The sequence below is a fragment of the Condylura cristata genome, unplaced genomic scaffold (genome assembly GCF_000260355.1).
Source record: "Condylura cristata isolate star-nosed mole 26May11 unplaced genomic scaffold, ConCri1.0 scaffold00031, whole genome shotgun sequence".
Taxonomy (NCBI): Eukaryota; Metazoa; Chordata; class Mammalia; order Eulipotyphla; family Talpidae; genus Condylura; species Condylura cristata.
This window is the reverse complement of record NW_004567132.1, coordinates 17158235-17170149: the sequence shown is the minus strand read 5'-3', so window position 1 is coordinate 17170149 and position 11915 is coordinate 17158235. Positions and strand designations below refer to the sequence as shown.

The window sequence follows — 11915 nt, the reverse complement described above, 5'->3', positions numbered from 1 at the left end:
GGAAGCGGCTTTAGATTCTCAGTGCTGTGCTTTAACCCGCTGTGCCACCAGGGAGGGCCTAAAATCAATTTTTATTGGTAGATCTCTACATGATTTTTGGTGTGTAACTTAAAGGAAATTGATACTTTCATTGACATCCCATTTTATATTTATGAGAACAAGGCCTCTCACTATTAAAACAATAGGAATAAAATTGATTAAATGTTATGTTATTTGAATATTAAATAACTTTTTTATTTACTCACATACCTGAACTAATTGAAGACAGAACAGTATGTCCATGTCATTATAACATGCATTTCTAATTGTAGTTTATGCTTAATGCCAATAATTATTTATCAAAATTGTTAATATACTTGTTTTGCTCAGATATATTTGATAATAATTCTAATAATAATGCAATCTAGATGACACCTATGGCTGTAACAAATAAAAAATATTGCAATATTTTTGATGAAGAGAAGTATGAAAGGATGATCAATAAAATGTTGCCAGCCAAAAAACTCTCTTGCATTATGACCAAAAATCTGGAAAATTAAAATGGAAGTATGAGTTCAAGGAGAAAAAGAGAAAAAGGAACAATGTAATTTACATTTGTTAAAAAGAAAAAAGAATTTGGTCATGTACTTTTGAAACTGAATAATAATAGCAAATTGCTATGGTATTTACAGTCTATTGGTTTCTATTTTAAAGAGTGATGTTACAGTTTTTATTTAAAATATGCTCGAAGGGGCCCTCCCTGGAGGAACCCTGGAGGGTTAAAGCACAGCACCATGAATCTATCTGTAGGCACTGCACCATGAGCCCCATTCTCAGCCAGGGAGGTGACCCACATGGCCCAGTAGACCTCTCCTGGCCCCGCCCACAGCTCCCCTCAGCAGCATATTTCAGTCAATCTGCCTGTTCTGCTTCCCATTCAGTCTCTGGTGGATGCTCTCATCCCCTACACCTCTGGTGTACCCCAGTTTTTATATGCATAAATAAATACATCTTTTTTAAAATAAATAAATAAATAGAATATGCTGGAAGTTACATTCCTAGCAACTATTTACACATTGTCTCTCAAGATCTAGATGTCAACTTAAAAATGTATAAAGGGGCCCTCCCTGGTGGCGCAGCAGATTAAAGCACTGTACTAAGAAGCTTAAGCCACCTCTGCGTGAGTTTGATCCCTGCATACCCCGAAGGAGATCCACATGGCGTGGCAGACCTCCCCTGACCCGCCCACTGCTCCCCTCAGCAGTGTACCTCGTCGATCTGCCTGTTCTGCTCCCCACTCTGTCCCTAGTGAATCCTCTCACCCTCCACATCTCTGGCCTATACCCCAGTTCTATATGAATAAATAAATAAATCTTAAAAAAAATGTATAAAGGAGTATTTTGTCCTTTGTATTCTACTAGGAGGTATATGAGAAAAAGTACTCATGTACTTTTTCATGCTACTAGTCTACACCTGTGATATATTCTCATGTCTGTCTTGAATGGGTTTCTTCTCTTTCTTATTGAATTTCAAATTTTCTTCATATAAGAATTATGTCCTATTTCTTGTTTTTTTTTTCCCCCAGAGATTTGGGCAGCAGCATGTACACAAAGTAAGCAGTCATGAAGGGGCAGGGACTGACTTAAGCAGTCTTTGTACTTTAGCAGTATTGTAGGCCCTGCTCATGAATTATGTGCATTTTGCAAAAATTGTTCAGGTTTGCTCTTTGGTTAGTTAGGAAGGTTTTCTCATCCGAAAATATAATTTTTCCCTACATTCCCCCACCCACTTTGAATGCTTAGAATTCCTTTAAATAATGTTACAAATTTTCATTCCCCCTTTACCTAAAAATGTATATACGATAAAAGAGAGGTAGCAGGGACCTAGTAAAGATTCTACTAGATCAATTCCTGAGCACAAGTTTTTGGAAAGAAAGGTGAGGATAACCAAAAGGTTTATATGTTGGCTTCTTGATTGACTATAGACGAAGCCACGCATCTGTTCTTTACTGAATAGATTCTGAGGAGCAAATTAGGTTGGACCTTATCGCTTCTAAAATAATCACACATACCCTTCCCTTAAAATCCTCAAAGTGGAGAAGACATCACCTTTGAACATAGACGGTCCCAGCACCTAACCTGACTGGGAAATGAAGATTATATTAAGAATGATGGTGCTAGATCTCCAATTGGTAGGCTACCTCCAACTAAAACTAAACAGTCACAACTGGACCTTCCGGTGGGTGAGAAAATGATTTAAATTACTTCCTTTCATGTTTCCGGTAACTCCACATAATCAAAGTTATTTGGCTACAATTTTTCCTCCTCTGCCTTAGGGGAATGCCCAAACACAGTGGATATTCATTACATGTTGCTCAGATAAACAGATTTTTCAGAAAAGGAAGGTACTCCTGAGGAGTGATTGATCATGAAATTCAACTGTCAATTAATCTGAAACAAATCAAAGTATAATCAAATGTACCTTTTATTCATTTTTCTTTGCAGCAAGTGAAAGGAAACTTTACCAGGTTGCAGGCCTGCATCTCAGAACTTCGCATGTTGCAGAGGGAAGGTTGTTTCAGACCACAGAGAACTTCTCTGCAGCAGGCGGTGGAGGATGGGCTCCAGCAGTTCAAACAGTACAGCAGACATGTGATCACAGGTACAGCTCTGACCTGCGCCTCCCTGGAGGTAAGCGATGCTGGTCTTAGGACTCTGAGCCACACTCTCACTTCAGTCCATGTAGCTGCTTCATTATTTATCATCCATATGGTGTCCTGTTTTATATATAATGACGGTAATTTTCAAGACTACATTTTTAGTTCCCTCCAGGCAAGAGACATATTCCCTTTTCCTTGTATAGGCTGTGCAATTCTTAATACAGAGCTAACCACCAAGGGGAGCTCCAAAAATATGAACCAAAGTGAATTATAAAGAAAAACTGAAATCAAAATAAAATCTGAATATACTATCTGCCTCTGGGTTTTTGGAACCTATAAGGCAAACTTTAAACTTCTTAGATGGGTGTGTGTTATTATATTAATAATTTACAATTGTGGCCCTCCCTGGTGGCGCAGCGGGTTAAAGCACAGCACTGAGAAGCTAAAGCCACTTCCGCATGAGTTCGAATCCCGCCTGCCCCGGAGGTGACCACGTGGCGTGGCAGACCTCTCCTGACCCGCCCGCTGCTCCCCTCAGCAGTGTACTTCCTTGATCTGCCTGTTCTGTTCCCCACTCTGTCTCTGGTGAAGCCTCTCACCCTCCGCAGCTCTGGCCTGTACCCCAGTTCTGTACAAATAAATAGATAAATCTTAAAAATAAATAAATAAATAAAAGTAATTTACAGTTGTTCCTAATTAAAGCTTAGCAACAAATTCAGTACATTTGCTTGGGATTAGCAAATGTAAAAAGTGCTGAATTGGCCCTCCCTGGTGGCGCAGCGGGTTAAAGCGCAGCACTGAGAATCTGAGGCCCACTTCCGCATGAGTTCGATTCCCGCCTGCCGCCTGCCCCGGAGGAGACCACATGGCGAGCCAGACCTCTCCTGGCCCGCCTGCTGCTTCCCTCAGCAGTGTACTTCGTCAGTCTGCCTGTTCTGCTCCCCATTCTGTGTCTGTTGAATCCTCTCACTGTCCCTGTGCCTCTGGCCTGTACCCCAGTTCTGTATGAATAAATAAATAAATCTTAAAAAATATATATATATATATATTAAAAAAAAAAGTGCTGAATTTCTGGTGCCACGCTAAGGCAATCTTAAAAATCTAAGTCACACAGCTTCCCTGCCCACCTCTGATAATGCAGGCATTTCTTTTAGAAGCCCTTTCCTTTTGCAAAACAGCAGGAACAGCATTTCCTGCTGCTTGTGTCTGTACAATTGTCTTCTTCTCCTATCCTCTTTTTTTTATAATAAACCAACACTTTTGGATATAAAATACACACACATCATGAATGGAAATATTGAATGTATGAGTGAACGTGAATTAAAATGTTTGCAGTCTCATAACCAAAGGCATTAAACAGGTGAGTTAAAATATAATCATGTTTTTGGGCCCTCCCTGGTGGTGCAGTGGGTTAAAGCACAGCACTGCAAGCAAGCTGCAGCCCTTTACTGCAAGTTCGATCCCTGGCTCCAAAGGTGATCCATATGGCACAGGAGACCTCTCCTGTCTCACCTGCTGCTGCCCTCAGCAGTGTACTTCGTCAGTCTGCCTGTTCTACTCCCCATCCTGTGTCTGTTGAATCCTCTCACTGTCCCTGTGCCTCAGGCCTATATCCCAGTTCTGTATGCATAAATAAATAAATCTTTAAAATAATAATCATGTTTTCATCTGTAGCCCTCTTCATCAATCAAAAATGTTTAGGTACAAAAAAATTACATATATTTACTATTTGCTTTCCATAGTTCCAGATTCAAGACAAAACTGATAATAATATATTCATTCAAGTAGAATAAAATGTGCAAATTATACTCAAATACTTAAATTCCTGCAGGCCAACTATATTGGTCAAGGATGAGTTCATTTAGAGTCAAAAGAGCAAAAGAAACAGCTCAACAGGATCGAGATTGAACAAAAGATATATCTACATGGAAGCATTACTGTGAGAAAGCCAAGTAAAAGCTCTCTAATACTTCGTACATATTTAATGAGTGGGATTAAGGATCCTATTTCCTTTGTTTCCTCATAATATCAAAGCATTTTCAACAAAAGAGATATTGCGAGTGTTTCGAGCAATCTTTTTTTTTTTTAAGATTTATTTATGTATGCATACAAGAACTGGGGTACAGGCCAGACGTGGGGGAAGTGAATGGATTCACCAGAGACAGAGTGGGGAACAGAAAAGGCAGATTTACTGAAATATACTGCTGGGGGGAGCAGCAGGTGGGTCAGGAGAGGTCTGCTACGCCATGTGGGTCACCTCCCTGGCCCTGAATAGAACTTCTGCTGCAGTGGCTGTGGACAGCTTCATAGTGCTGCACTTTAACCCCTTAAGCCACCAGAGAGGGGCCTGTTTGAAAAATAAAATACAGGATGGCTTCTCACTGGTCACTTTCTAGGGTTCAGCCTGCTTGGAGGATCCCATGTTTTCTCCCACCAGTCTGTGTAATGAAATATGATTCCTTAGTTACACTTCAATTCTCTTATTTTCCCTTAAAGACTATAGCCACTAACATAGGCTTCTGCTGCTTTTATTCTGCTTTTGTTCCTTTCTTCGTGCATAAGAGAATGTCGATACATTGATTTTTGGATTTATTTACAGATTACTGTTCTGACTTCCCATCCTGGAAAAGAGGTAGTCAAACAACTGGAGGAAGGGTTAAAAGATATAGACCTAGTAAGGGTCAGGAGGCTGCAGGTGGTTGAGATCAGAACAGGAGTGTGCAGACTAGAATGTGCGGACTCAGCATCCCCTGTTGAAGAGCCCAGCAATGATGGTAAGAGTTAAAAGAAAAGGTGGGAGAAATGATCAGAACTTTATTGAGTAGTCTTTTATAGATCATGAAGATTATTTTCCATGGTCTTTATGTTCTTAAATGATAGGTGAAGATAAACAGATTTTATTATGTGGTTCAGACCAGTAGCTCTAGGTGTTGAATTGTTTATTATTTTTCATTTCAGAAACAATATATGTTAGTGTGAAACCTGGAACATTATAGGCATAAAAAATAAAGTCTCCTTCCTTTTCTAATTAGAGATTAGTGTCCATCCCCCAATGTTTCTTTATAACATACATATATACAAGTAAGTGTTTAATATATTTATGGGATCATAATATACAAAATACTCTATAACTTTATGGGTTTGACAGCTGTTTATGCCAGGGTCTATTGACTTGTCTGATTTTTTTATTGTCTTCATGATTTTTTGCTGTGTATATATACCATTGTTTATTTGTGTAGTGATTTATTAATGAATAATTTGGTTTATTGCATTTTTCTTTTTTTTCCTTAAATGTTGATTCTAACACTTTTTAAAAAAAGATTTATTTATTTGTGCATACAGAAACGGGGTACAGGCCAGAGGTGTAGGGGCAGTGAGAGGCTTCACCAGAGACAGAGTGGGGAGCAGAACAGGCAGATCCACAAAGTACATTGCTAAGGGGAGCAGCCAGGAGTCAGGAGAGGTCTGCCGCGCCATGCAGTTCACCTCCGGGGCAGGGATAGAACTCACTGAAGCTGCTGTGGCCAGCTTCACAATGCTGCATCCTAACCCATTGTGCAACCAGGGAGGGCCTTACTGCATTTTTCTATAGTGACTAAAGCTGTGTATATACAGAGCTGTATATACAGCTGTATATACAGAGCTGGCTCAATGGGTTTCTGAGCAGTGGAGTCACACTGGGCACTATATTTGGCCCTATTTGTTTGTTATCTTGAAATTATGAGTAATTTAATTTTTTAATTTATGTTTTATAAGTAAAATTTGATGAGACAATGGAACATGTGCCAGGGGATTAGAATCTCAACTCACACATATCCTTCCTCCTGCATGCTCCCTGCAGTGGGTCTCAGTTGCCACATATCCAACCCACGTATCCCCAGTGTGTACTCCCCTACCCACAGACCACTGATGCCCAGGTCCTTGTCTATAATTCATATACAAAGCACCTGTAATCACATCAAGCACCAATAATCCAACACTTCCTAGAAGAAAAAATATTCAACTGAGTCGAAAAGGACAGGTAGGATTTAGTCAATCAGACAAAGAGGAAGGAACACTAAAAAAAATTAATTAATTAAAAAACCAACCCAGAAGCATGAGAAAGCAAGACACAATCAACTTCTGAAGAGCCACTCATAGTTCCTAAGAATGAAGCCTATCAGACAGAGCCTGGAGTGAGGTAGACAAGGATTAGATCTAGAAGGGCAATACAAACCCTAACCCCATTCTAAGATGTTGGGATTTCATTCAAAGGTAATGGAAACTTGTGAATCAATTTCAGTTAGGAAATTAAATAGAGATTCCTAAATTATGCGTTTGAGAGTTTTCAATTTATCCAGCACTCAAATTGTGGTTCGTTCTTCAACAGTGTTTTGCCACTTACCGGCCTCTGCTAAGGTTGTGCCATTGAGGAGGTACCCACTGACAGATACTGTTGATCTCTTCCTGATCCCATGTGAATAACCACACTCCCCCTAGCTCCCTAATTAGGTCAGATGTTTGTTATTCCTTTTTTTTTTAAGATTTATTTATTTATGCATACAGAACTGGGGTACAGGCCAGAGGTTCAGGGGCGGTGAGAGGATTCACCAGAGACAGAGTGGGGAGCAGAATAGGCAGATTGACAAGTGCACTGCTGAGGGGAGCAGCGGGCAGGTCAGGAGAGGTCTGTCACGCCATGTAAGTCACCTCTGGGGCAGGGATCGAACTTGTACTGAAGCAGCTATGGCCAGCTTGCAGTCTGTGCTTTAACCCATGGCACCACCAAACCCAAGGAGGGCCAGAGGTTTGGTATTCTTTTGGCCAAATTCTGACCAATATGTGGATCCTGCCAGCAGCATGAGGCCACTGCAGTTGTTCTGGTCGGAGAGGGAAGATAATCAGTCTAAGCTGTGTGGTGATGAGCTCTCACTAAGGTACACCCTCTGCTTTTTTCAAATCAGTTTTCTCATGACTGTCCTTTCTATCTCCATCACTCCTCACAGTAGTCTTTTCCTCTGAATTCCACCTTCTTTCCTCTGAATTCCTTCCCCTATCTTCTTCCAGCCAAATCCTCCTCTGACTCATTTGTGACTACTGTATTGATTTTCTACTTAGAATAGCCATGTCACTGTGGTCTGCACCACACAATTTGACCCTTTTTATATGCCATGCAAAATTGTTCACTATTGCTTCACTAAATTGGGAATGATTTGATATCTTTTCTCTCTGCATTAAACTATAAGTACCTTGGGAATAGAAATTTGTCTTAGTCAATTCTGTGTCCCAGTGTGTAGCATAGCCTAGGTTATTAGTAGGTTATTTGTGAATGAATTGATGACAGTGATACTGTGGACGCTATTCTTAGTCTGCCCAACTTGCCCTACATTTCCTTTCTCTGGCAACACCTCCACCTTCCTAATCACAGAATGGCCCATGAGCCAGTGAAGCACTCATAGGCCACCAGTCAGAATCCTTCTGGGTGAGTTCTCAAAATGAAACTGAAATACAGAAGCTCTTTTTCTTTCTCATTGACTACTCCAGATAGATCAGGAATGGACTGTGTCCATTTCTCCCTTCAGCGAACATCTCCAGAAAGAACTTTTTCTCTCTCTAATGGCACAGAGATCAGAGTACCCCGAGGCCTCCTAATGCCTTTATTTAGAGTTGTTAGTGACTAGAGCTGTATAGAAGAGCTTTTAAATGCAGGAAAACTGCGTTCTTCCTCTGTCACTTACTGATGATTCTTCCAGTAACTTCTTATTTGCTTATAAATAATGTATCATCTGATAAATTGCTTGTAATTCCATTCGTAGATTAAGTGTATATATGTTCACAACTTGAAATCTTCCCAGTTTGCCTTTACCTTTGATTTCCTTTATCCTGTTAAAGTTTTACTTCATCTTAGTATCCTTATCAGAGAGATGAGCAACATGAGGCTCTCCTATTCTCAGAAGGATAAGTGCCCCAGAACTAATTAGCCTAAGTCTAAATCTCAGCTCTGTCACCTATTAGCTATATGACTTTAGACATGGTATTTAGTCTATCTAAGCCTTAGCTGTTAATTCCCATGCAATAGTTTGGGGGATTAAATGAGATTTATATGTTAATTACCTACTACAAAATAAATGCCCATTTTAAATGTTAGCTATTCTTGAAAGATTTTGTATGTTGTTAATATTTCTCAGATTTTTAAAAAAGATTTATTTATTTATGCATACAGAACTGGGGTACAGGCCATAGGTGTAGGGGCGGTGAGAGGCTTCACCAGAGACAGAGTGGGGAGCAGAACAGGCAGATCGACGAAGTACACTGCTGAGGGGAGCAGCGGGCGGGTCAGGAGAGGTCTGCCACGCCATGTGGTCTCCTCCAGGGCAGGCAGGAATCAAACTCATGCAGAATTGGCTTTAGCTTCTCAGTGCAGTGCTTTAACCCGCTGCGCCACCAGGGAGGGCCTGTATCGAGAAATTTTAAAAGCCAACAACTAAAAAGCAAATAACCCAGTTGAAAAAGGGGCAAAGGACTGGAATAAATATTTCTCAAAAAAAGTTATACAGATGTCTATTAAGTACCTGAAAAAATGCTCAACACCAACATCACACTGAAAATGCAAATTAAAACTACATTGAGATATCACTTATACCCATTAGGATGGCTACTATTTTTTTTTTAATTTATTTATTTATGCATACAGAACTGGGGTACAGGCCAGAGGTGTAAACACAGTGAGAAGATTCACCAGAGACAGAGTAGGGAGCAGAACAGGCCAACTGATGAAGTACACTACGAGGGGAGCAGCGGGCGGGTCAGGAGAGGTCTGCCAAGCCATGTGGATCACCTTCAGGGCAGGGATCGAACTCATGCTGAAGTGGCTTTAGCTTCTTAGTGCTATGCTTTAACCCACTGCACCACCAGGGAGGGCCCAAGATGGCTACTATTAAACAAAGAACAGAAAACATGGGGGTTAGAGTCAGGACAGCTGTTGTTTGAGCATACAAACTTGTAGTGAGCAGCAAATAAGCCCTATCGAAACAATGGACAAGATAGTGAATATAGGCAACAATATAGGCAACAATCATTAAACTTACACAGAGAATAAAACATAATTAATCCAACTACAAGAAAGAAAGAATAATATGACTAATATAATAAAGGTGCTAATTATTGCTACAATAGCAATAGAATTACAATATACAAATGTGTCAAATTAATAATGTCATACACCTTAAATTTATATGTCAAATATATGTCCCCAAAAGTGTTTTATAAAAGAACATAGGGGAAATTTTTCTGACCAGAGGTAGGGGAAAGGAGGAAAATTTCTTAAATGAGACATACAATTTACTAACTATAAAAGATTGAGCTGTATGAGTTATTTAATATTAAGAATTTCTGATCATGAAACGATACCATGAAAAAATAATAAATCAAAACTATATTTTCAATTCACATGATCAATAGAGTTGGTACACAGAATAAATGTCTGAAATTCATTTCTTTAAAATCCAATTTTGAAATGACCAAAAGTTCTGAACAGCCATTTCACAGAAGAGAAAATCATGTGGCAAATAAACTTAAGGAAAAAATCTCACCCTCATTAATAGAACAATAATATACCTTTTTATGCCCATTACAATGCAAAAATTTAGGAAGTCTCACTATAATGTTCATAATAGCAGCATAATGGAAACTCTTACATACTGATAGAAAGAATGTGAATTGGTATACAATTGTCATTGTGTTTTAAAGTAACATTCACAATACCTTGTAATCCAGCAATTCCATTACTAGGAGAATGTCTCCAGAAAAAAATGTTTATAAATGTGCACCTGGAAGATATACAAGAATGTAAATATTAACATTACTCAAAAAAACAAAAAATTAAAAACTACTCAAATATTCACTAAATAAGACATGAATAATTATTATGAGGCATAGTGCAAAGTGGAACATAGTTAGGAAAATGAATGAATCACAGCTACTTACAACAATGTAGTTAAATCTTCTCAATATTAGGGGGAAAGTAGAGAACCAAGATTATACAATGTGATACCTCTTAATAAAATCATACAAAATGAAAGTAAAAAGTGTTTTTACAATAATAAAACTACACTTAAGACAACAATGATAAAAAACAAAATTCAGCATGTCAAGGTTTTTCCTTGAAAAAATCAGGGACAGCCTCCCTGTTGGAGCACGGGGTTAAAGTGTAGCACTGTGAAGCTGGCCGCAGAAGCCCCTGCAGCATGAGTTCGATCCCACACCAGGGAGATCCCAGACCCATATTTGCGCAGCAGACCTCTCCAGTCTCGCCTACTCTGGCCTGCCACTCCCCTCAACAATGTGTTTTGGTTGATCTGCTAGTTCTGCTCCCCACTCTGTTTCTGGTGATCCTTTTACTCCCTCCCCCCCTCACAGCTCTGGCCTGTACCCCAGTTCTTCTACGCATAAATAAATAAATCTTTAAAAAATCAGGGAAAAACATACAGATATATTTGTGATGTTCTACCTCTTAAGTTAATAAAGGACTCAGGAATGGTCATTTGTTGTTATGCCTCATAGCTTACATCTATGTTGCCTGTGTTCAGTTACATATAATTAAAAATTTTAATGGCTTTCTAAAGAATGGCTAAGTAATAAATATGCCAAGCTAAAATGGCACTGTGACCAGTGCTCTTTGGCATCCAAAGGGCATCTGTCCAGGTTGACAGCACTTTGCACCCCCTGGGTATGTCAGCCTTTGAACGGGTTACAAATCAACCTAATGATGCTGTCAGCCAGCTTGCATTGCTCAACCTTGTACACAAGGATATCAGGTTCCCTTTCTAAGTGCTTGCAAACCATCTGTTTAATATTTCCTCCTAGATTTTGTCAGGGATCGATGTCCAGCTCTTTTAGAAAGGTATTTTACCCATATGTGTTCTCCGGAAACACCAAATGTTAACAACCCAAACAGAAGATAAAGATTCATTGCTTCCTAAAAGTTTAAAAAAGAAATAAAGAACCTCTTATGCTTGGAACTTCAGTGCACTGTCAGACTCATCCTATTGATTTTTTTTACCTTTTCATTGTCTTAGAAAATGTAGTGTTCATTGAATTTGTCTTTGATAACTGCGTTAAATAATTTCCCTATGGCATTAAGACTAAATTAGAACCAGTGTTGTGTTTATCACCTACAGATTTTTTTTTTTAAAGATTTATTTATTTGTGCATACAGAACTGGGGTACAGGCCAGAGGCTCAGGGGCGGTGAGGGGCTTCACCAGAGACAGAGTGGGGTACAGAACAGGCAGACAGAC

The 11915-nt window shown here is 39.4% G+C and overlaps 1 protein-coding gene across 1 annotated transcript in view; it reads left to right on the top strand.

Moving 5' to 3' along the window:
• M1AP (meiosis 1 associated protein) overlaps window positions 1-11915 on the top strand; it is a 51490-nt gene that overhangs the window by 9587 nt on the left and 29988 nt on the right. The window contains exons 2-3 of the mRNA XM_004691367.2: window positions 2484-2669; window positions 5238-5412. Coding sequence (XP_004691424.1) covers window positions 2484-2669; window positions 5238-5412 — 361 coding nt within the window. The remainder of the gene's footprint in view (window positions 1-2483; window positions 2670-5237; window positions 5413-11915) is intronic.